General features: G+C 43.6%; 1 protein-coding gene across 2 annotated transcripts in view; it reads right to left on the bottom strand.

Moving 5' to 3' along the window:
• Positions 1–27,069, bottom strand: part of NTAN1 (N-terminal asparagine amidase) — a 235,993-nt gene that overhangs the window by 167,159 nt on the left and 41,765 nt on the right. For both annotated transcript variants that reach the window (XM_069210221.1, XM_069210222.1), the window contains 2 exons: positions 6,449–6,514; positions 1,570–1,678 (listed from right to left, as the gene is read on the bottom strand). In XM_069210221.1, coding sequence (XP_069066322.1) covers positions 1,570–1,678; positions 6,449–6,514 — 175 coding nt within the window. The remainder of the gene's footprint in view (positions 1–1,569; positions 1,679–6,448; positions 6,515–27,069) is intronic.

Raw genomic sequence — 27,069 nt, 5'->3', positions numbered from 1 at the left:
TCCACACTCACCAATAGCTTTAACATCCAATAATATATAGAGAATACTTCCCTCCCTCTTCCTTAAAATCTACTCAAACAATGACATTCTCAAACTTCAGTTAAACAAACGTGATGTCAAATATTTACCTAAATCTCAGCCCAGCAACTAGTTTCCCCATTCACCAACAGCTACAAACTATAACAGATCCATGCTTGGCTTTCGGTAATAAATTTAAAGGCTTTCCACCCTCAATGGCCAGACAGTACAAGTCACTTGTAATCAGCCTCAACACAGATGTCACTGCAAAAGTCACATCACTAGAAACATCAAACCTGCATGGTACTAGCGCTCCCTTCTGAAAAAGCGAAACCTTCTATTCCAGAACCAAATTACAGAGAGCAGGCAATGCCTGGTCCCCTTACATCTGGATGGAGGGAATACTTGGACAACATCTTAGCCAACACCACTATGAAACCACTCAAAACCATCCTACCCGACACCTCACAGCACAAATCATCACAATTGGAAGAGATCTGAACACATTCCCTAAAAGAAATTTGAACACAGTACCATACCACTAGGTAACCCTTCAGTCCAGCATCATCTTCAAAACCAGATCCATAACTATAAAACCCATTTGAAATAATAACACAACTTACCTGACCAAGAAACTAATCACCTCAGACTCATAAGGTCATCAACAGACTGGAGACAAACATGTGCAAAAAGGAAAAAATAGATGCAAGGTCTTCTCCATCTATGGTTCCAGGAAATGCAATAACTTCCCCACTGACATGAGCTCTGCTCAACCTACCCTACAGTTTGCAAAGGAGCCTCAGGCTCGTCTAATCAAAGAATACTATCCACCTGTGACACTGAACTTTACCGCTGGGCTTGCGTACACTGTCTGACACTTGTTGCTTCCTAGCTAGGTTTATGCTATAGAAATACCTTTACATACATGCAATGTGTAGCTCAGTTTACTCCTTTCATTGTGATCGCTGTTCACGTTCATACCACCGAGTATTTTAGGATTACATAAAAACTTTAAATAATATTATTTGCATAATTTTGTTAATGTCGTAGACCTGGTCATGAATCTAGATATTCTCTGAAACTACACAGAAATGATGCATTGCCTGAAAACTCCACCAAGATGTCACTCAGTGCAAGCTTACACAATGTGGGTTTTTCCTTAATGCAATTTTTAGTTGGGCTCTTTAAAATTAGGATTATCCAACTGTCTTCTTATAACTGAAGAAATCAATAGATGCAATAATTCAAGATGGTGTACAGGCAGTGATCAAGATGTGCCTTATAGCAGAGTTAAGAGTTCAGGTTTCCTACAAAGCAGTTATTTTCACACATCAGAATGTCAAGCAGTTTCTTTGTACGGTGCTGGATAAAGACAAATTGAAGCATTAAAAAGTGGAAAACATAATCCTCATTCTATTTTGTTTACTCTCAAATAAAATCCATGTTCTTCTGTTTAGATCTGTGATAAACCAACAGTTCAACAAACCACATTAAGTTGACTACAAATTACATGTCTACAAAAATCATTAAAATAATTAAGATATGCCTCACCTTCCATCGGCTGTGTTGCTGGAAAAAGACTTTACACTATTTGCTATCATTGTGACCTCTGCTTCCGTATCTGAACCATCAAAGTGGGCTAAACACGTAGCCCCACTTCCTAAAACAAGTGCAAAAAAAATCAGTAGAATGAAAGAAGTACTTTGGTCAGCCAATGAAGCTGAAAAGGGTGAATATCAAAATAGACTGTTATGCTAGGAATATTTTCTTGAAAGAAACGTGACATTCAATCCAAAAAGATGTATGGTTCATTTAGATATCAAGAACAGTTGAAGTGTACTACATTAGACTACAGCTCTCTCCCACAATTTGAGACTTTCTCAGTTAAGCATGATGTTCCTTTCATCACTCACTGGAAACTTTTCCTAGAGTAAAGATGTGGGGGGTGGGTTTCGGGGGGATGGAGGTTTATGATCCGCAAGCCTGTGCACTTTCAGATGTAGTCCATATGCTTGGATGGAGTGATTTTACCCTTCACTTTGCTAATTGAGAATTAACAACTCCATGTGTATTCCTCTTATTACACATTCTAAAGAGCATGTGTTGGTCATGATTTGTTCAAGTCCACCTTTATGCCAGCCTTACCCACCTTCCCAGTTCCAAAGTCTGTCCACTACTGAGCGCTATGTTCTTGTCTTTACTGACAGGTTGCCACAGCAAATGCTCGACCTGCATCTGTTGTGGACTACCATAAGTGGAAAACGGTTACAACCAGGGCACTGGTTCCTTGTGTATTCGTGGCACTGAATCCTTCAGACTATGCCCCCCTTTTACTCCTGGATAACTATAAAGTTCACAATGGCTTAGCTCTGGACACGCTAGTGCCCGTCATGAAGAAGTCTCATGAACAGGATTGCCCCTCCTGCTGATTATTGTCAACAGATTTAGTGAAACTTAAGCATTCCCTCTGCAACCCAGAACACCAATGAGATTGCAAATACAATCCATCTCTGAAAACGAAGTAGTTCAGGCACCATCAGGCATATAAATATAGCATTAAGACAGATAAAGCAGCAGATTTCTCAAACAAATCCTTTAACAGTTCTAATATGGCAGCACCCAGGCTGAGTGATCCTTCTCTTTCAAATCGTAAATACAATCTCATCAAAGAGTCTTTGAGAGTAAATTTACCACAATTTTTTACATTCTTGCTGTTCACAACACAATAATCTCTTTATCATCCTTTTCAGTTGTTGCTCTACCTACCCCTCTGACATTTTGTTTTTATCAGTTTTGCCTTCTTACCAAGGCAGACGTTTCCTCTTTGATCTGAGTAGCACATCCTCATGATCTAATAAGATTCATAAGGACCTTCTAGTATTAGAACAATCTCAGCCTGGGACCATCCTTAATGCTCTCTCATACTGGGCCATGTTCCTAAGAGTTTGAAGTCCACTCCTCTTCTAAAGAAATCTTTGCTTGGCCCTGATAATATGGCTAATTATTGCCCAATCTGCCACCTTCCTGATCCGGCCAAACTCTTGTAAAAAGCAGTATATCCTTAGCTGAAAAAGCATGGCTAAATAAAGCTAGTCAGCTTTTACATCTCATGAAGGTCAGTTTTTGCCCTGGTTACAGTACTAAGATTGCAGCAGTGGATGAATTGCAGTAACATGCCTGTCATCCTGATTTTACTAGACCTCTCAGCAGCATTTGATATTGTGAAGCACCAAATACTGCTTGCCAGCCTTGCCAACTTGAGTGTTAAAGATAAAGCAGCATCTTGGTTCTCAGATTTTTTAGTGGATAGAACTCAACCATTGGCTCTTCCATGCTTCATCTTTTCGATCAGAACCAAACCTTGTGGAGTCCCTTGGTGCTCCTTTCTGTCCCCTCTTCTTTTCAATCTCTACATGAACCCCTTGGCTCATCTAATCAAGCCCTTTAGTTTTGAATATGTTATGTATGCAGATGGCTCCCACGTTATTCTGAGACGTTTCTGGTTCTGCATTTGTTTTTCTTTTCTCATTTTGTTCAAAAAATATTTTATTAGCTTTATAATAGCACATGGGCACTAGTTGCTGAGCATTATAAAGCATTTTGAATAATTATTTTATCATCATTCTGTTACAATAAGCAAATACATCCATCAGCACTATCTTAGTAGATATAAGTCAGAGCCAAAGCATAGTTGAAACTGTTGACAATCTATTATTTCCTGTGGATGCAATATTTTAGGAACAACCATGTCCATGACTGTGGAACATACCCCCCAATACTTCCTAGTTAAGCCCGACATCGGGGTGTAACATGGTGCTTGGATACATTAACTGGTAAAAGGAAAGGAAGAGGTCGACATCAATAAATATGACAAATAACGGTTTATTACTCATCAATATTGCTGAATATGTGAGAGGGGCCAGCAAGACCATAGGAAAAGCACCCCTCACATGCACATCGGCATTTCGCCTGAGGGGTGTTAACCAGTATTATTGTCCTGTGCCTGAAGTGTTCCAAGAGGGTATCCCATGTCATAGCTATTGGGCGCTTACATAAACCCCTGTATTCCTCTCCGCGCAGCGCTCTCTGCTGATCCTCATTTCTTAACTTCTTTTCGCCAGGTAGATATTAGAGGCGCAGCGTAAGATTGCCAGCAGCGTGTAATCTGTTGTTTGGCTAATGGGAGATATAAGTCTATAAGGCAGTTTTCTGTGGTGGGCTTCTTGGGCCTGGGGTCAAGCCCCAAGATATATTGCTCCTCGCATTGGCAACGGTCTGTGAGAGATATCACAGTGTCTTTTATTGTTTCCCAATAGGTGTGTAAAACAGGGCATGACCATAACATATGCAATATTTCTGCTTCAGTTATATTACAGCATGTGTAGCCGGGGGAGAGTGTGGGGAAGAACCTATGTAATTTCAAGGGTGTGAGGTATGTCCTATGGAATATTGAAAATGTCATAAATCTGAACCTCGTGTTGCGAGGTATTAGTTTGGGAAATCCCACCAAGAAATTCCATTCTTTGAGCTGAAGTACACAGTTACGATCTGACTCCCATTGGGTTTACAAATATGTAAGTGGGAATTATAAGTGGGATCGTAATTCCTCGTAAATCCATTTCACTAAGTGTTATTTTTCTATTCTCATTGTGCAAATTTTGAATTCCTAAATCTCAGTGTGGCTGGACTACTGTAATTTTGTGTAATTGGACCTACATGTATGTATGATTCGTAAACTAAGCTGAATTCTGAAATTTTGCTGTGAGGCTTGCTATGGGTTTGGAATTAAGAGATTATGATCCAGAGTTACAAAGATGACAAACAATACAGTGCAGCACTCAAAGTTACTGTGCTGCGTTGCGTCAGCAGGAAAGCGCCATATCTACTAACATATGGTGCTAATGCCCTCTCCCTAGTGCTGGCACACAATCTGGCTGCTAAGCATCATGTGCTTACCTATGCACCATAGTGCAAAGGTGACTACCTCATGGCAGGCATACATTTTGTTTGCTAGAAGGGTGCCCCTCCAGTACCAAATAATGTGCTTACACCAATTATAAAAACTTTCCCCATTTTGTAGGGGCACTGTACAGTGAAGCACAAATGCAAAGTGAGAAAAGTTATAGGAAATAAAAGCATTTTCCCTTCATAAAGCCTGCTTCAAAGAGGTGTTATTTTTTGGGGCAAAGCCATGTCTTCTATCGTTAGTAGATAGGGATGTGCGTCAAGGTCCATGGATGGTTCCATGGGAACGCCCATGAACCACCCATGGAATGCCCCCATGGTGAAAAGTAAGGTTCTGTGCTGGAAAGTACATCCAAAACAAACATCTGGGCAAGGTTTAGTGATGCAAACTCAGAGCAAAATGTTTTAAATCTGGGCCAATGTTTCGGCAGCTCTGGTCACTTTAAATTAGTTGCTGGTTGCATGTTGCAGTGTTTGTACATAAAACAGTTTGTGTCCCCAGATCCCTCCCTCTTTGTCAACTTTTTCATTGGTATAGCCCTGGTCACTTGCTAAGATCAAAGGGTCAAATTTCCCTTCAGGTCTCTATTTTCAAGCAGAAATCGCTAGATGGTTGAGCCTTTTCTGTGGATGCTGCCGCTGGATGGAAATCTCAACCTCTTGCCTTGCATAAACAGGTGGATGTGCTGGCTCTTTCCTCTGTCTTTATAATGTGTTTTTGTCTGCACGCTGGCTGGGGAGTCGCTGGCTGGGGAGTCGCTGGCTGGGGAGTCACTGGCGTGGAGTTTTTTGGTGTTCTGTGCTGCCGCAGCAAGATACTCCTACCAGTGAAAATTTTGCGCTCAACAAAACTTTAACCTAACCTAAACTAGAAATAATTGTTAGTTTAAGACTACTCCCTACAGAAGCAAGGTCTGTTTCCCATCACAATTTGCACTAAGTATGTCTCACAACCAATTCTGATGTTGCACATAGGTGTACCCGCAAGAACGTATATAATTTGTGAAACTCTTCTTAACATGATATAACTGGTATAAAAGCAGTGATGTGCTGCCATGCTACTGAAAAGAAGGATCGGACATGCAGCAGCCAAGGGTGGAGCAGGCTTGTATGTAACGCAAAGGGGCTAAGACGGAAATCACACAGGTATTTGGGGACATATGGGGTTGAAACATGCAGCAGGTGAGAATGTTGTAGCTGGAGGTTATGGCTTTTATAATGATTGCCTTATTAAATAATTTCAACAGCCGTGCAAACCTCTAATAACCCATTTCAATTATACTAATTTTCCCAACTGGAGGAATGAGTCCTGCCAGAATTCAAAACTGGAGCTTGCATTGTGCATACTGATTTATTGAACCAGGTACTCACACCTGCTGAGCTAACTAATCCACACCAATATACTATGGAATTAAAAAAACCTACATTTTTGAAACCCTTTTCAATAGTCACTCTATAATCATACCTGTGTCTCTGAGTACCAATATGTGGCAAGTTGTTGCATCTTCTGAACCAAGAAAGGAGACCGAACCTGTTTAAAATACATCAGCAATTTATTATACATTGTTAATATTACAGTGGTTTAACAAATGACACACTTATTTATTAATACCTACCTATGATGTAAACCAGTACATAACCCAACCATCAAATCTACAAATCTCAGAAACTGAAAATCAGGATTTCGACTGTCTTCCTTGGTTGGATACCTATTTACTACTTGAAATCTGGACAATGTTTTTATGCACAAGTGTCAGCACCAGGACGTTTGAATGAACAAATATATGATCCAAGTTTTTGACTCAGCATGAACACAGTAATCTCAAGACTGCTATAGGAAAAATAAAGTTAAAAAAAATAAGAGGGGAAATTTAAAATATAATCAAATAATCCCTAATTACTGTCCGTAGAGACTTAAAATTGGTGGTTCTTAACAATCCTTCTTCCAGGCTCATGGGCTGACCAAGCGGGCAGGCTGTGACATGGATTAAAATTTTGCCTAGAAGAATATAGGTTGAGGAGAAGAAGGCTGAGAGCACCTGAAGCCCTGAAATGCATCCTCTGACACAAGTTTTCAGAGATAGAGGCAAATGGCTGGCAGTAAACTGTAGACTATGCAGGTAGGTCATCTGGGTTAATGGAGGTCCAATAACTAAAGTATACAAGTTTCTACAGTGACTACTTGTTAGCACTTACACATTCATTCATCCAACCCTCCAGACTCCAACAACATTAAAATGTATCCATATCTTGATACAAAAGCAACACTTAAGGTAAAAGTAACCCAAAAGAGTGACCTTGATGGCAGCACAGATGAACTATTTCATTTTTTTAGATTCATAGAGAAAAACATCACATCTAGGTACTGGCAAATAAAGTAAATTGTGCTTAGAACTTGTGAGTAACTCGAACGTTGATACTGTAGGAAGCTGGCTCTGTATATACTATACAAAAATGAGTTATATTGAGTTATAGTGTGCACAGAGTCCAGGGGTTCCCCAAAGGCTTAACAATCAATCAATCAATCAATCAATGCATTTATAGAGCGCGCTACTCACCCGAGAGGGTCTCAAGGCGCTGGGGAGGGGGGGGTGGGTTACTGCTGCTCAAAAAGCCATGTCTTGAGGCGCTTCCTGAAGGCGAGATGGTCCTGGGTAGTTCTTAGGTGTGCGGGGAGGAAGTTCCATGCTTTGGCTGCCAGGTAGGTGAAGGATTTTCCTTCTGCGGTGGTTCTGCGGATACGTGGGACGGTGGTGAGGGCGAGGCTGGCTGAGCGAAGCCGACAGGTGGGCGTGTAGAACGAGAGGCGGCTGTTGAGGTATTCGGGGCCCATGTTGTGGAGAGCTTTGTGTGCGTGGTTGAGGAGCCTGAAGGTGATCCTCTTGTTGACGGGGAGCCAGTGCCGGTGTTTCGGGTGGGCGGATATGTGGCTGTGGCGAGGGACGTCGAGGATGAGGCGTGCTGAGGCGTTCTGTATGCGTTGGTTACGTTTCTGTAGCTTTGCGGTGGTCCCTGCGTATAGGGTGTTTCCGTAGTCCAGACGGCTTTTGACGAGGGCATGGGTAACTGTCTTTCTGGTTTCGGCGGGGATCCATCTGCAGATTTTTCGGAGCATGCGTAGGGTGTTAAAGCATGTTGACGAGACGGCGTTGACTTGCTTGGTCATAGTGAGGAGGGGGTCCAGGATGAATCCGAGGTTGCGTGCGTGGTCTGAGGGGGTTGGTGCGGTGCCCAGAGCCGTGTGCCACCAGGAGTCGTCCCAGGCGGAAGTGGATTGTCCGAGGATGAGGACCTCCGTCTTGTCTGAGTTCAGCTTTAGGTGGCTGAGCTTCATCCATTCCGCGACGTCTTTCATTCCTTCCTGTAGGTGGATTTTGGCAGTGGTTGGGTCTTTGGTGAGGGATAGTATCAGCTGGGTGTCGTCGGCGTAGGAGATGATGTTGATGTTGTGTTTGCGTGCGATGTCGGCGAGGGGGCTCATGTAGATATTGAAGAGGGTTGGGCTGAGCGAGGAACCTTGGGGTACGCCGCAGATGATCTCGGTGGGTTCTGAGCGGAAGGGCGGGAGGTAGCTCTTTGGGTTCTGTCGGAGAGGAACAAGATGATCCAGTCAAGGGCCTGTCCTAGGATTCCAGTGGAGCGGAGGCGGGTTATTAGGGTGCGATGGCACACGGTGTCGAAGGCAGCCGAGAGGTCCAGGAGGATGAGGGCGGTTGTTTCTCTGTTGTCCATCAGAGTTCTGATGTCATCGGTGACTGCGATGAGGGCGGTTTCTGTGCTGTGGTTGGCCCGAAATCCTGATTGGGAAGGGTCGAGCGAGTTGTTAGCTTCGAGAAAATTGGTCAGCTGCTTGTTGACGGTCTTCTCGATGACCTTGGCCGGGAAGGGGAGAAGAGAGATGGGGCGGTAGTTCTTCAGGTCATTGGGGTCAGCCATGGGTTTTTTCAGGAGGGCGTTGACTTCCGCGTGTTTCCAGCTCTCGGGGAAGGTGGCAGATGAGAATGAGCTGTTGATGATGCTCCGGAGATAGGGGGCGATGATGGAGTCGGCTTTGTTGAAGATGTGATGGGGGCACGGGTCCGAGGGGGAGCAGGAGTGGATGGTGTTCATGGTGATTCTGGTCTCCTCAGAGCTGATGGGGGTCCAGGCTTTGAGTGTAGTGGTGGGGGCTGTTGGTTCGGTGGTGGGCGGCGGGGTCTGGGGTCCGAAGCTGTCGTGTAGGTCTGCGATCTTTCGGTGGAAGAACGTAGCGAGGGAGTTGCAGAGTTCTTGTGAGGGCGTGATGACGTTGGAGCTGGTGCTGGGGTTGGAGAGCTCTTTGACGAAGTTGAAGAGTTCTTTGCTGTTGTGGGTGTTGCTGTCTAGTCGCTCTTTGAATGATGTCCTTTTGGTGGAGCGGATCAGCTGGTGGTGTTCACGGGTGGCGATCTTGAGGGCTGACATGTTTTCTGTGGTGCGTTCTCTGCGCCAGGTTTTTTCGAGGGTACGGCAGGATTTCTTGGATTCTTTGAGGGCGTCCGTGAACCACAGGGGTTTCCTGATGCTGGTCCCGCTTGGGTGGCTTTTAAGTGGAGCGAGGTTTTTGGCACAGTTGGTGATCCACTGTGTGAGGCTGAGGGCTGCGTTGTTGGCGTCAGTGGTGATGGCTGGTGGGTTTTGGTTCAGTGTTGAGAGGAGCTGCTCTGTGGAGATTTTGTGGCGGGCTGATTAAATCTGTGATTGTTTCGCTGAATTGGGCGCGTGGGCCCGGGGCCCTGTAGACGAGAGTTCCTCTGAGGGTGGTTCTGGGGTCGATGTGGATCTGGAAGTGTACGTGTTCGGCGGTGAGGGGGGTGTCTTCGGTGGTGGTCGTGATGTTGATGGAGTTCCTGTAGATGATGGCGATTCCTCCACCGGTTTGGTTGATGCGGTCCTTCCGGGCGATCTTGTAGCCGTCGGGGATGGCTATGGCGATGTCAGGAGCCGAGGAGGCGTTCATCCAGGTTTCTGTGATGAAGGCGACGTCTGGTGCTGTTGTGTCCAGGAGGTCCCATAGTTCGATGGCGTGCTTGTGGACGGAGCGTGTGTTGAGGAGGATGCACTTGAGGTGGTTGTTGGTGCGAGGGCCGGTGGGAGGTCTGCAGGCTCGGTGGAATGTGTACTTGCAGGCTTGACAGGTGAAGGGTCCATGAGTACATTTAGGGCTGGCTTGGTAGCAGGTGGCTGTTCGTCCGGGGTTGAGGGCGCTGAGGGAGGCGGCGTCGTATCTTAGTCGGGAGTTTTGAGCGCAGTGGGGGCCAGGGGTTCTGGCGCTGGGCGCGGTCCAGGCGCAGATGGGCTTGCCTTTGGCGCGCCAGCGGCGCGGCCGCACAGCGCCCGCCATAAGAGGGAAGGGGGGGAGGAGGGGTCAGCTGGGAGGCGGGAGGGAGGACAGCGAATGGGAGCGGGGGGGGCGGGGCCGCATGGGTGGCAGCGGCGGGAAAAAGTGGGAAAAGCGGGAAAGCGCACAGCAAAAGAAAAAGAAACAGTGGAAAGCAAAGAGCAAAAGGGAAATGGCAAGAAACAGTGGAAAGCAAAGAGCAAAAGAGAAATGGCAGGAAACAGTGGAAAGCAAAGAGCAAAAGAGAAATGGCAGGAAACAGTGGAAAGCAAAGAGCAAAAGAGAAATGGCAAGAAACAGTCGAAGGTCCAGAGAAGAACCTGAAATACCTGAACACCCTAGCAAGGCGTGGCAGGGGCCTGGACAGGCGGAGCTGCAGCGGCGGGGAAGCGACCTACCTGAGGGTAGCAGAGATTAACAGAGAATAAAGTAGTTTTTCAATGGATTGCTATGAGGACTAGGGGTGCTCGGTAGAAAACAGATTGCAGGCAAGTACCCAGGGATTCAGGACACAGGCCTGGGAGGTTGTGGTATGCACCGGGGGGCACAGGTCAGCACCAAACACACACTCTCAGCAGCACAGGGGCGGCCGGGCGCAGGGTGCAAACATAGTGTCCGGCGACCAATGCTTTTCAGTAGGAGTAACCCCAGGGATCACAAAGATGCTGCAGCATGGGTCCAGAGGGTCGGTTCTGGAAAATCAAAGGCTGACAAAGAGGAGAGGCACCCTTTGGACATTGCCAGACGGTCGGTCGAATTCCCCAAATCCAGCGGGCTGTGGATTCAGGAGTACCTTTGGGCTTCAGGAATCTTCATTGGATCGGGACGCAGTCAGGGGGGTCACCAGGATTCAGCCTGCAGGCGCTGTCGTGTTAGACAGAAGGGGTCAACCCAGGGTGGATTTGAGGTCAGATTTGCCTGGGGACCTTCTCTGGACTGGTGGGCCACCTAGACTTGGGCCGTGGGCATCGAGTGCAGAGTAGACAGGGCTTGAGGATCCGGGGCAGTTCTGGAGTTCTTTTGGAGGGTTTATTCTGGACAAGGCCGCTGTCCTCTGGTGTTCTTGGCCCTCTGCTGGGCAGGCAGTCCTCTGGGGTTTGTAGGGGTCGCTGGTCCTGCAGGGTGCTTCGCCCTTTTGCAGCAGGAGTCTTTGAAACTGCAGACAGGCCAGTAGGGCTGGGGACAAGTTAGTTGTCTTCTGGAGTCTTCAATGATGGAGTCGGCTCCGTGGTCCTTCGTCTTTCTTGAGGTCGCCAGGAATCTGGTGAGCAAAGGTCAGGGGTGTCTCTTAATACTAGATTTAGCGGTGTAACATGGGTCAGAGGGCAGTAGCCAATGGCTACTGTCCCGGAGGGTGGCTACACCCTTCCTCTGCCCTCTCCAATGGGGGAGGGTGGCATGTTCCTATCCCTATTGGTCCCTCTCCTCCAAAACAAGATGGAGGATTCTGCCAGGAGGGGGTTCACTTCAGCTCTGGACACTTTAGGGGTGGTCCTAGCTACAGTGGTCACTTATCCTTGTTTTTACCTAATTTTCCAAGGTAAAAGTGGGGCTTGGTCCGGGGGGTTGGCATCTGCACTAGCTGGAGTGCCCTGGGGCACTGTAACGTAAGGCTTAAGCCTTTAAGGCTCATTGCCAAGTGTTGCAGTTCTTGCTGGGGGAGGTGTGAAGCACCTCCACACAGAGCAGGCATTGTTCCTGAACCCAGAGAACAAAGAGGCTCTCACCCCATGGGGTCAGAACTCTGTCTCTTAGTGGCAGGCTGGCACAGACTAGTCAGCCCTATACTAGAGGTTGGGTAAAATACAGGGGGCATCTCTAAGATGCCCGCTGTGCGCATTTTACAATAAATCAAACACTGGCATCAGTGTGGGTTTATTGTGCTGAGAAGTTCGATACCAAACTGGCCAGTCTTCAGTGTAGCCATCATGGAGCTGTGGAGCTCGTAATGACTCCCAGCTCATGTACTTAGCATGGCCACACACTGCACTTACAATGTCTAAGAATGGACTTAACACTGTAGAGGCATATTGCTCATACATCTATGCCCTCACCTGTGGTTTAGTGCACCCTGCCTTGGGCCTTAAGGCCTGCTAGAGGGGTGACACCTATGCCACCGGCAGTGGTTTGTGGGCATGGCCCCCTTAGAGGAACGCCATGTTGACTTTACCTTTTTCTCCCCAAAAAAACACACACAATCCGCAAGGACAGTGTGCAGGTTTTGGTGAGGGGTCCCTCTGGGTGGCACAACACATGCTGCAGCCCTTAGGGACCCACCCTGCCCACAGAGCCCTTGGTACCACTGGTAACCTTTACAAGGGACTTGGCTGTGTGCCAGGGGTGTGGTATTGTGGAAACAATGTTACAGTTTAAGGAAAGAACACTGGTGCTGGGGCCTAGTTAGCAGGATCCCAGCACACAGTGATGTCAGCATCAATACTAGGCAAAAAAGTGGGTGGGGGGGAGAATAACCATGCCAAAAGCGGCACTTTCCTACAGATACCACAGGACATAAGAAGACCAAGCAGCATAAAGTTCAAACAGAAAGAAGAATAAAGATGCACATGCATCTCATCCCAGAGCCTTCCATCTGGACCCAAAATCTACTGTGCCCTCCTGTCCTGAAACTTATAGAAAGGAAAGTCTACAAGAGAACTGCCCCAGCTGATTTAAGAATATTATCGGAAGAATGGAGTGCAGCTGTTACAGAAGGAAGAAAGGATTCTAGCAAAGGATACCTATCAAAATATAAAATTGTCCATAAGTGGAAAAGAATAAAGTATGCTAGAATGACCTTTCCCCTGGCATTATGGGCCCTAGACCACAAATTCTGACTGAGTGAACCAAAAGAAAAAGCGCAACTGCTTACCCTCCTGTTAAATTTATTGTGTTATATTACATGAATTAATTTCATGGAGCCTCCACACAGGGCCACAATATATCATGTATTATGGACAAGAGGGCCAGAAGGGTGCTTGAAGAAAGAATGCCTTTTAGAATAGAGACACTCAGCTCAACACTTGCAGTAACCAAGGAATTCCATTAAAAGCTAACCAACAAGGAAACCTTAAATGAAGGTGTGATTTCTAATCCCTCTTGTGATCTTGGAAAACCACAGCTTTGCAGCAGAGGTTACCAGCAAAAAAAAACATTTTGTAAAACAACGATCCTATGAGAAACATAATCTGCAGTGTTTTTCTCCTGCAAACCTAGCTATTTAGCAGACATATTTTGCTCTGTCAATTACTTTAGAACTTCAAGTAGGTTATAAAGATTGTAAAGATTAAAAAAAACTTCACAAATTTGCAAAAGCAAAATACTTTTTCAACTTTGTGGACCTTTACATACTTGAAATAACTATAATAGCTGAATTTCTATGGTTTTGTACGTTTACAATGTGAGCCTAGTCATAACGTCCCTATAACCTTTGGTTTTTAAAGTGAACTTCTATGGCTTTTTTATTGTAAAGTAATTTCAATTACTATACACAGCCTTTGGGCATGCGCGTCCAACCCCCTATAAACACCAATCCATCTACCCAGGGCTACATAATAAAAAAACTAATGGGTAGGGGCAGACCCCCCTGGATTCCAAGGTCCACCCTGCCCAGGACAACATTCATAAAAAGTATATGGGGGACACACAGATCCCCCTGGGCCCCTGGGGACCACCACCTTCTTGGGGGATACAAGATGGGGGGGCACACGGACACCCCCAGGCCTCGGGACCACCACCTCTCCCCCCGCTGAGAGCTATCTTTAATTTAATTAAAGGGGATGCAGGGACCACCCCCCACCCCGGGCACCGGGGTCCACTACCTCCCAGTGGCCAAATAGTTTTTTTTTTTTTTTTTTTAAAGGCGAGGGATGCCATGTAGCCCCAGGGCCGAATCCGGACCAGGGGACCGTATTCCCTGGGGCCCGGCCACCTGCTCCTGGGTGCTCAGGGCACACAGTCTAAAGTTATGGGCATCACAGGGGAAGCATCAAGGCTCCTGCAGCCTCCCGTCTCCTGCAGGCAGGAGCAATGTTTTCATCTCTTTCCCTGCCCGCATGTTAGCAGGCAGGGAAGGAGATGAAAACTTTGCTTTTTAAAGCTCCCCCTTGTTGAAAGCAGAGTGTTTGTATTTCTTTGGCAGGAGCTGGCAGCCCCCTAATACATATATATTTTTAATATGTTGCCCAATTGAGGTGGTGGTCCCTGGGGGGACAGTGCAACCCCCACATATTTTGCACACATAGTCCTGGAAGGATGCTGTCCCAGGGTCCGGAGGCAATCTGCAAGAACCTCCCCAAATCATTTTATAATATTGGTGCCCCCCCACAGCAAACTTTGTAAACATAGCCCCTACACGGATAGTGCGACATAATTTACAAAATATTTATTTTACATTACATTATGTTTTATTTTAAATGTATATATATATATATATATATATATATATATATATATATATATATATATAACATACACAATAAAACAATAAATATACAAAAAATCAGATAAAATATATGAAACACTGTATACAATAAATAAAAACACATTAACAAAAAATAAAAAACATTAAAATATCTTTTTAAAATAAAACAAATGTTAAATGTAAAACATAATGCTATCAACTCCATTTAACAACATCATTAAAATAATTGGAGTCTAAAAAAATTAAACATACCATTCCCACGCTAGTTTACGCAATGGTAGGGAAAGTGTTGGACTTTGGAGGAGTAAAATATACTATTCCCATCCCAGTCTGTGCAACAGTAGGGAAAGCATTAGATTTCAGAGGGGTTAGATTTACTAGCCCTAATCCACTCTGTGCAGCAATGGGGAAGTGTTGAATTTCAGAGGGGTGAAATTTACTATTCCCACTCCAATCAGTGCAACAGTAGGGAAAGTGTTAGACTTTGAGATGTAAAATTAACTATTCCCACTGCAGTCTCTGCAACAGCAGGTAAACTGTAGGATTTCGGGAGGGGCAATTTACTACTCCATCTTTAAACACAGCAATAGTAAGAAAAGTATCAAATTGCAAAGAGGCTAATTTTACTATGCCTATTGGAGCCAAAACAAGAGTAGGGAAAGCACTTCACTTCCAACACATTATTACATATATAAGTAACACCATGAATGAAAACAAATATTGAAATCTAAATATAAAAATGAAGCAACATAAGTATATGTAATCAAAAATAAAAATCATTTTACATAGTTACTATTCATTAAAATAATTATCAATTAATATATAGTTGTCGTTCAGTTATTAACTTCCCACCCTATACCCCTGCAAATCTAGCAGTATGCACCTAAACATATAACTTTAAAAATAAACATTCCATAATTTACATAATAAAAATCAAATAATTAACAATTAATAATTAATTGTTAATTATTACTTAAGTTCCCAGCCAAGACCCTACCAAATTACCAGCCCGCAACTAAAGTATAAATAAACAAATTGAATACTACTTAATTTAAATATTCATATTTAAATTAAATGACAAATACTTAATAATAAATTAAATAACATCTCATACTCTACAAACATAGCATCCTGCACCTTAAAAGTCAGTCAATAATGCAGTAGCCCATACCTCAAATTTTACATATTTAATATGTAATTCAATTAAGAGGTATTATTAAATTATGTACTTAACTTCCCACCCTAGACCTCCCACAAACCCAGCAGCCTACAACTAGAATATAGGTAAAATTAATAAGTACTCCATAAATTCCATAATTAAAATCAATTAATTCACAATTGGTATTTAACTTAATTATTACTTAATTTACATCCCACGCTACCCCCCCTACAGTCCCAACAACCTGCTACAACATGATAAATTAATATAAAAAATAAATTTAAAAATCCAAATCACTTAAAATGACAAGCTATTTTTAAAACAAAATAACCTTCATAAAAACAATAGTAACACCTAAAATTAATATCAACTAAGTTGCATTAAAATAATTAAAAAACTATATTTTAGCCACTATAATATTGAAAATGGTATAAAAAAAAGAAATCACTATTTTTAGAAACAATATTACATAACTAAAAAACGATATTCTTGACAACAATACTTGTGCATCACGATATTTGTGTATCATAATATTTATTTTCCAATATTTCTGCCTCCTGATATTTTTAACCCAGCAGTTTGTCCAAATACCAAGATCTACGCATGCCGCATGTGTCTCCTAGTTCTGCATAAGCAAGGGCTTCAACAATTGTACTTTGGGGAGATGGGGGCTCCTATCCGTATGATTGGGAATATTTCCATGGTTGAGCATTATAAAATGGTTGTTGTGCAGGTGCATGATTTTTTTTTTTTTACTTTATTTTACTATACATTTATCAACAATACAATTTGTGGTAATTTACCCATTGCTGCATGGAACCTTGACACTTAGATATTCCATGTGATACTTAGCGGATACCAGGGTTACAAGACAACGGAATGTGGGAGGTTGGAGACTGGTGGTCGAATGGTGAGGAGCTGTTGGAGCAGAGCTGTATATGCTGATGGAAATAAAGAAGACTTGAACCTACAGGAATGTCTTCATAACACAATTGAAGAACAGTCCACATCTTATCAATTTTACTAGTGTTTAACAGAGAGGCTGGTTACAACCTTGGCTAAATCAGAATCAATAGTACATTTTAGAGTTTACACCTGGGCAAATGTAGGCCATGGTGGGTTAACAATAAAGCTAGAGTTAAACAGTGAAATTAAACAAAGAACAAAGATACTACCCTACGTTAACGTAAAGAGCAGATGTCCATAGCTCCCACATTTGTGGCTTCCGACCACGAGGTTCCCCGCTGGCTTGTGGAAATGCAATTCTTACAGCAACTAGACTGTTCAGGTGGATGCAAGATGTGTACAACAAACAGCAAGATTTTTTGCATTATCGTAAAAATAATAAACAAGTAATGGAGGATATCAGAGTTAGAGAAGTGCCCCTTTATCAAGTAGAGGGAGCCAACAGGATGGGCACTCTTACATTCACCTCTGATTTAAAGGCCTCCCCCACAGTGTCCCATTTATATGAGAGGGGGTATTTACGAAGACCTTGTTAAGTCTTCCAAGTGCAAGGACACGCTCTCGGCAGTGGTTCACATCCTCCACCGATCACCCGCAGATCAGAAGTGGTCTGGTTCTTGACTTCCAGTGATGTGTGATCCCCCCTCTTGGCTAATATAAGCCCCAGGTACAAGAACTTAGCCACTGCTTTATTTCGTTTTTGCGGTGAAACTGACACAGTGCTCCGTACACTTCACAATAGCGCCTGTACAATGGGAGAGGTGTGTGATAAAAGCAATCCAGTAGTCTATTAAAAGAAGTCACAACCAAAACATATGTTAAAAGTCTGCATTTTCCTGCAGACCTCAGGGACAAGAGGAGTCAGTTTGTTTAAAAAAAATTATTGATCATCTCAGGTATGAGATACGCTCTGTGCAACATGTAAAATTGAATGAGCTTAAAACGCTTATTCAAAGATACTACAGATTGATTGTGCTCAAATTGGAGACCATTCAGCATTGCTACACTCCCTCCCCAAGTCAGTATTCCATTATGCACAAAGCCCCAGGAGAAGGAACTCAGTGTGTTTGCACTGAGCTTTAACTACCCAAGTCATCAAGTAGCGCCTATTTCCCATCATATGTAAATGTTGCATCAGAAGATGTGTGTGGAGTTCAGACTGCAGCATACCCCAGTGGGTGTGCAGCATTCCAACCAGAGAGTTACACATGAGGAATTGGCTTGAAGAGACTGTGTAAGTGCACTATGGTTGGCATATTGTAATACATCGGAGGGAATACGGTTGTATGTTGGTAGACTGGTGTGTGTAGAACACTGCTTTAAAGAAAAAAAAGACAGCACAACCGGTATTTCCTCTATGAAGAACAAAAATTGTCAAACGAATATACTTTAGGGGCACATAGTTATGATATCTGAATGTCCGAAGATTTAAGTAATACTTAACCTAACATCATTTGTGCATATTTTAAAAGTAATTTCTCTGCACCTGTTTTTGATGAATTTAGGGTGATAGCACAGATGGGTAACACTGCTTAGACTTAAAAAATAAATACATTACGGTGGCCGTGGCTTTGGGATCAACCAAGATGGCGTCTTGTCTCTAATGTCCAACGAGCCTCTGGCATGTTCTGGGGTAAAATACCTCAATCAAATCATTAAATGCCCTCAAACATGCAGCCGATCCATTTCTCACCGATCGTACACCCGATGAGAGCGAAATGATGGCTTTCCGACTCTCAATTTACCCATTCCTTGGCAATCAAGACAGTGCAATGTGCAACACCAAAATGGAGCCATCAACTACGAACAACTGCATTGTGACCCATAAGTGGACCCTCCAACATGCTACCCTGTGCTCCGTTCACCATGCGCTACAACCTATGCAGCTTACACCTCAATTCCCACCATATTCACCTGTGAAACCGGATGCTGCAACACTTTGTCCTGTGAGTCAGAGTGGCACGGAGCTGTGCGAGCTTCCCAGGAGCGGTGTGTAGATCGACAGACGCAAGGCATGTAGGGGCTGTAGACCTGTGTTGGAAGCAGAACTTACTGCAACTCGCTCTCACCTCCGATGTCTCTAATGCTACTGCCACCAGTCTCCCATCAGAAAAGGCAGTGGCACCTAAGCGGCTATGAGCTCATCTCCCTGAAGGAATTACTAACCCAAACGACTTGGCATGGCAGAGCCAGAAAAGAACAATAAGAACCAAGAAAGAACAATGCTGGGAATAACAATGCTGCGAAAGTGAGATATTCACAAAGCAAGATTCAGGAAATAACAAAGGCCTACGCTTCCTATCCTTCTGCCTCTGACACTTCTGGGTCTTTAACACTGACCTTCCAAAACCTCTACAAATCTACATCACGACGAGCTGCAAACCACTTACAGTCCTTAAGCATGCGGTGAGGATTGAGACTTTGCCTACGCTTCATGTCTCCAGTCTCTCTCTAGTGCCCCACTTTCCCCTCAGGCGGCCACAACTCACCCACATTATTGGACTCTGGAAAGTGAGGTTAATCTGTCGTCTGTGCGTTTGCAAACTGTTATAAACACATCAATTGTGAATAGCGTAAGACTGAGAAGTGAGACACTAAAAAAGGAATAGCATTAGACTGAGGAAGTGAGACACTGAAAAAGCAAAGCCCTGTGAAATAATAAAGGCCTACGTCACTCATCCCTTGGCCTCTGGTACTACTTCACACTGTGTCATTAATCTTCTAAACTATCTATCCTCTACAGCCTACACCTAGAAGAGCGGCTGACCCTCTATAGTGACCCAAAATGCAGTTTAGATAAGCGTATTCATCAGACAACAGCTGAGACAGCTAAGACCTCAGGGGCAAGTCTTCTATCACTATTGGTTGCAGCATATCTATTATCTCCAATAATACACAGAGTTCAGTGTGCCTGAAAGTGGACCTCCACAAGAATAGAAACATCTCTTCACACTTACCTAGTTCAACTCCGCCTACATAGGCAAGGTTTTATAGCCAAGTACCACATTACTTGGCACATCCCAGAGACTGGTGGATCTCAGAGAACCCTCAGAGAATCAAGGGACTTTAAATCAGACCTTAAACGCTTGAAACATTCCCCGTTCCCCCACCACCCCTTCCATGTATGCGACTCCTGTAAAAGAGAAATCAGACTCTTCCTCCACACTAGAAGCTATACTTCAGAAACTGAACACGGTGCACAATATTGCCCAAAGCACCAAAACAAATACTGACGTGCTTCAAGTAGAAGTGACAGGGATTCATAAAGACCTAAAAGTCCTTACAGTAAAAAATGTAAATGCTGAAACAAGAATGTCGTCCACTGAAGATTATAACAACTCTCAATACAAGCAGGTACGAGACTTGGCATGGTCTGTGTCCTCTCTCAAAAAGGAAATCATGGATCTTGAAGACAGAAATGCCTGTGCATCTTTAGATTACAGGAAGGAATCGAAAAATGCAGAGAACTGAACCATGGACTTCCTCATCAAATGGATGCCCAAAGTTCTCTGAACGTCTTTCATCAAGGACTTCCGACATTCAAACCCAAGAACATGTCTGCTCCAAGACCCCCGATTTTCAAACCTCTTCGCCATCAAATACTCAGAACAAATATTGGCACACATGAGGAAAACTAAATCGATTACCTGACAAGGCCACAGAATTTCCATATCCCAAGACTTTGCAAAATAAGCTGTCATAAGGTGGAAAGGCTTTTTAGCCTTATAGAAAAGGCTGTTGGCAATGGAGATTACTTTTGCTTTTGCAGCCCTTTCCATGTTCAGAATTACTTTCAAAGGACAACCCATGATTTTTACAGAACCAACTAAACTACTAGCCTTCCTGGACAATAAATCTGAAACATACATGTAAGCCGAGAATAGCCAGAGTAACCGGTTAAATCACAAACGTTGATTAAGGTTATGCAGTATATATTCGATGCTCTGCTACATTGTGTACTACTATTTGTCTCTAGTACATTTGTACAATACTCACAATGTACAATTGTTTATCTGATACCCACATAGTCATGGTATGTTTGATACATCTATCGACACGCTTACATGTTTCTTTGACCAACTGGCCCCACATATTGAACTCTCCATCCTGATTGATCCTCAACACATACTCCCCTATGCAAATGGTCTTCGAAAGACACCACCCTTGGTGGGTGGGAAGGGAGTTAGGAACACCCTTCAGTGATTCTAACTTCCACTTAAGTGTCTGTAGCTGGTTGTTACTACACCAGTTTGTTAACCCCTCACACAACCCTACACTCCACAAACCTAGTGATACTTCACTTTTATTAAGTTTGGCACCAAACTTGACAATGACCTCATCGAAATCACTTCTACCTGATCCTTTAACCACTCACCTTACTGCCCACCAATAACAGCGCTAAATGTCGTCACCCTAAATGTCACTGAACTAAACCTTCCTGTTAAAAGGACCAAAAATACAAGACTACTGTAAGGACTTGCCTGGTGATATACTACTCCTACAAGAAATTCAAATTGGCTACAAAAATGCCTTGCCAATGAGAAAGGGATGGGTTGCAGAGGTAACCTGGGCAGAGGCTTACAAGAAGAAAAATGGGGTACTTATCCTTCTCTCTAAACGATCAGGCCTGTCAGTTATATCCTCTGAACATGACACTAATCGTAGGTGGCTACTCACAAGACCAAACAATGGAAAATACAACCTATATGTAATAAACATCAATGAACCAAATGTTGATGACACCTTATTCTGGTGCACACTAAGGAAGAAACTAACAGATATACCACAAAACTCAAAAACGATTTTGAGGAGTGATTTCAATTAACCAATGGACCCAATACTGGATTAACACTCCACGTTTAAATTCAGGCCGCCGAAAGCACACAGATTTTGAGCATATGCACTACATCTTGCCTGTTAGGCGTCTGGAGGATGCATAATCCGAAAGGTAATGACTTCACATTTTTCTCGCCCCCGCACTCAAGCTTCTCTCTCATCGACTACCTACTAGTAGATGCGCCCTTATTACAGGCCTCCTCTAAGGTCATGATACACCCGATCACAGTTTCAGGTCACGCAGCTTTCATAATGTCTATTCTAAACCTTCCTAACTCAGGAAAGAATCCAATTTGGTGCCTTAACACTGAAGTTCTTGAAATGGATCACAATATTCTTGACATCCAAAATGAAATAAACCTATTTTTCGAAGAAAATTAACTATCAGTTACCTCACAGGTAGTGCTTTAGGATGCCTTTAAATGCACTATGAGAGGACACCTACTGAAACACATGTCAAAAAGAAATAAAGATATTAAGAAGAAATTACAAAACTAGGTGTCGACGTTAAATAGAAGGAATCATTGTTTAAACAATCTGAGAATGACAATCTATTAAACCACCTTAAAGCATTAAAATATGAATACAACTTCATTGTGAGTAAATGGGAATACCTTTGGGTTCACGCTCAAAAGAGTAAACATTGACTATACCTGAACAGAGCTGGGAAAGCCCTGGCAGGCACACTTACTTTTAAGAATCTCAATAACCAAATCACTCACATTAAAGCCCAAGATGGCTCTACCAAATTAAAAAATGATGAAATTCTAGACTTTAAAGACTTCTACGCACTTTTATACGGCCCATAAACGATGAGTACTAAATAGAATATCAGACTTTCATCCGTGCCCTCCCAATTAAGCCAACCACTGACAAGGACCAAAACCATATAACCAAACAGAAATTAACAAAATTGCTTATGCATTAAAAGTGATATGACCTGGGAGAGCACCAGGGGCCGACGGATTCCCCAATTTTCTTCTATAAAAAATTCCTGAACTCTGTAATCGGTCCTTTGAAAAATACCTTTGACCACTTTGCCCTACAGGGCAAGGTCTACGGAATGTCTACTGAAGCCACTATTGTGGTTATTCCCAAAGAAGGCAAAGATCATTCAGACCCAAAGATTTTTAGGCCGATCTCGCTTCATAATATGGACGCCAGAATGTTTGCTAAAATTCTTGCCAAAAGATTTTAACCCTTTATTCCTAAACTCATCCATAACTCTCAATCTGGTTTTGTTAAAAGGAAACTATCAAGAGACAATAACTGCACCTTTTGCCACATAATAGAAAAGACTCAACTATCCAATGGTCCTGCAGCGGCCATTGCCCTTGACGCAGAAAAAGCCTTCGATAAAATCTCTTGGTCATTCCTACATGTCACTCTACAGGGAGTGCAGAATTATTAGGCAAGTTGTATTTTTGAGGATTAATTTTATTATTGAACAACAACCATGTTCTCAATGAACCCAAAAAACTCATAAATATCAAAGCTGAATATTTTTGGAAGTAGTTTTTAGTTTGTTTTTAGTTTTATCTATGTTAGGGGGATATCTGTGTGTGCAGGTGACTATTACTGTGCATAATTATTAGGCAACTTAACAAAAAACAAATATATACCCATTTCAATTATTTATTATTACCAGTGAAACCAATATAACATCTCAACATTCACAAATATACATTTCTGACATTCAAAAACAAAACAAAAACAAATCAGTGACCAATATAGCCACCTTTCTTTGCAAGGACACTCAAAAGCCTGCCATCCATGGATTCTGTCAGTGTTTTGATCTGTTCACCATCAACATTGCGTGCAGCAGCAACCACAGCCTCCCAGACACTGTTCAGAGAGGTGTACTGTTTTCCCTCCTTGTAAATCTCACATTTGATGATGGACCACAGGTTCTCAATGGGGTTCAGATCAGGTGAACAAGGAGGCCATGTCATTAGATTTCCTTCTTTTATACCCTTTCTTGCCAGCCACGCTGTGGAGTACTTGGACGCGTGTGATGGAGCATTGTCCTGCATGAAAATCATGTTTTTCTTGAAGGATGCAGACTTCTTCCTGTACCACTGCTTGAAGAAGGTGTCTTCCAGGAACTGGCAGTAGGACTGGGAGTTGAGCTTGACTCCATCCTCAACCCGAAAAGGCCCCACAAGCTCATCTTTGATGATACCAGCCCAAACCAGTACTCCACCTCCACCTTGCTGGCGTCTGAGTCGGACTGGAGCTCTCTGCCCTTTACCAATCCAGCCACGGGCCCATCCATCTGGCCCTTCAAGACTCACTCTCATTTCAACAGTCCATAAAACCTTAGAAAAATCAGTCTTGAGATATTTCTTGGCCCAGTCTTGACGTTTCAGCTTGTGTGTCTTGTTCAGTGGTGGTCGTCTTTCAGCCTTTCTTACCTTGGCCATGTCTCTGAGTATTGCACACCTTGTGCTTTTGGGCACTCCAGTGATGTTGCAGCTCTGAAATATGGCCAAACTGGTGGCAAGTGGCATCGTGGCAGCTGCACGCTTGACTTTTCTCAGTTCATGGGCAGTTATTTTGCACCTTGGTTTTTCCACACGCTTCTTGCGACCCTGTTGACTATTTTGAATGAAACGCTTGATTGTTCGATGATCACGCTTCAGAAGCTTTGCAATTTTAAGAGTGCTGCATCCCTCTGCAAGATATCTCTCTATTTTTGACTTTTCTGAGCCTGTCAAGTCCTTCTTTTGACCCATTTTGCCAAAGGAAAGGAAGTTGCCTAATAATTATGCACACCTGATATAGGGTGTTGATGTCATTAGACCACACCCCTTCTCATTACAGAGATGCACATCACCTAATATGCTTAATTGGTAGTAGGCTTTCGAGCCTATACAGCTTGGAGTAAGACAACATGCATGAAGAGGATGATGTGGTCAAAATACTCATTTGCCTAATAATTCTGCACTCCCTGTAGAAGCACATAGACTCAGAGATTCCTTCAGCAAAATGACCATGGCTTTATATGCCAACCCTAAAGCAAACAAAGCAAATAGCTCATTGTGCTCCTTTTCCAAGCTTCATCAGGGAACTCACAGGGATGCCCCCTATCTTCTTTATTGTACCTTCTATCCATTGACTCCCTACTGCAAATGATCAACTACTCCTCTGACATTTTCAGCTTCCAATTGGGCACAAAATCCTTCAAAAGGGCTGCCTATGCTGACAACATCCTTATCTTTTTCGACGATACTGGAGAGACAATCGTGGAAATCACAAACATCATACAAAAATTCTCCAGGGTATCTGGTTACACCTTAAATAAAGAACAAACTGAGGTATTCCCACTTAACCCACACTGCCTACCTACACACTTGGGCAACTCAGACCTGAATTGACAACCCAAACTACTGAAATACCTAGGGGTTTGGTTCATGAAAGGTCTCTTCAAAACAGTAAAATAGAACTTACTGCAAATCATCTCCAAAATACAAAATCTGCTTGACTCCTTGTTCCATATCGCATGGTCGGGCAGACTAAAAACCCTCAAAATGATTATCACCCCAGATGTTGTTAACTTCATCTCGTCCAGTCCCCCAATAAAACTCTACCAAAACGTCTTAAAATCGTAAGATAAAATAACATCAAACTTCCTCTGGAGTGGCATGAGGGCAAAGCATTCGCTCAAAACCCGCAGATTAAGCTTTGAGGATGAAGGCTGCAATTTACCAAATTGGGACTTGTATCAATCAGGAGCTCTTTAGCTGCTACCTGACACAGGTACGCACTTTTCTGGACAGAGGTAGGACAAACGCTGCTCTTACCTTACAATTCCGCATCCATCATGTCTATGCCGATCCTTAAGTATACTTACTCTCAACAAATATTCACGGACACCGCTAGGGCTCTTAATTCAATAGATAGAAGTTAGCAAACTCAATCCATGACTCCATGTAGACATCTCCACAGCACAACCCCAAGATCAAGCCCGAGACCACTGACCATCTCAGCTTTTTAGGGGCATCACACGGCATTACACAGATTAAGCACCTATATGATACAAACAACAGCCCTCAATCCTTTGCCGAACTCCAAAGCTTATACAACCTATCCAACCTTGATTCCTACAGTTTCCTGAAATTAAAAGCACAAGCATCCTAATTCAAACACGACACAACTATAAACTTTCCTTTAACCACATGGCAATCCACAGGACATATGGCATCAAAAATCTACAGACTCTTGTTGTAGAAAGTTGGCTCTGTATATACTATCTCAAAGTGAGAGATAGTGGGCACAGAGTCCAAGGGTTCCCCTTAGAGGTTAGATAGTGGCACAATTAGATAATACTAGTGCTCTATTTTGTGGTAGTGTGGCCGAGCAGTAGGCATATCAGAGGGTAGTGTTAAGCATTTGTTGTACACACACAGGCAATAAATGAGGAACACACTCAAAGACTTAACTCCAGGCCAATAGTTTTTATAAAGAAAAATATATTTTCATAATTTATTTTAGAACCACAAGATTCAAAATTTGAAGTAAATACTTAAAATGCAAGGTACGTAAGTATTGGTTAGTTTCTCAGGTAAGTAAAGCACTTACAAGTTCAGTTTCCAGGGCACAGGCAGCCCACCGTTGGGGGTTCAAGGCAACCCCAAAGTCACCGCACCAGCAACACAGGGCCGGTCAGGTGCAGAGGTCAAAGCAGGGCCCAAAACACATAGGCGCCTATGGAGAACAGGGGTGCTCCAGTTCCACTCTGCCAACAGGTAAGTACCTGCGTCTTCGGAGGGCAGACCATGGGGGTTTTGTAGAGTACTGGGGGGGTGGGGGGAGACACACAAGCAGCACACAAAACACAACCTCAGCGGTACAGGGGCTTCCGGGTGCAGTGTGTTTAGCAGGCGTCGGGTTTTCAATAGAAGTCAATGGAGGGGCCCGGGGGTCACTCTAGCGGTGCAGGCAGGGCACAGAGGGGTTTCTTGGGCCAGCCACTGACTGGGCTAGGCAGAGGGTCGCCTGGTAGTCACCCCTGCACGGGAGTCCGGTTCCTTTTGGTCCTGGAGGCTGCGGGTGCAGTGCTTGGTCCAGGCGTTGTGTTCTTTTTCCAAGGAGTCACGGTCAGAGGGAGCCTCTGGATCCTCTCTGCATATGTCGCTGTGGTGGTGCAGGGGGTCGTCTCAGGTTACTCACGTAGTTGCAGTCGCCTGGGAGTTCTTTCTGCGGTGTCGTTTCTCTGGAGTTCGAGCCTGGGGTGTCGGGTGCAGAGTGTGAAGTCTCACGCTTCCAGCAGGAAGAGTGAGTTCTTTAGAAATTGCTTTAAAGTTGCAAAAGTGTTGCAGGTTGTGAACAGTGCCGTTGTTCTCT

Source organism: Pleurodeles waltl, chromosome 10 (genome assembly GCF_031143425.1).
Source record: "Pleurodeles waltl isolate 20211129_DDA chromosome 10, aPleWal1.hap1.20221129, whole genome shotgun sequence".
NCBI lineage: Eukaryota > Metazoa > Chordata > Amphibia > Caudata > Salamandridae > Pleurodeles > Pleurodeles waltl.
This window is presented reverse-complemented; position numbering and strand designations above follow the sequence as displayed.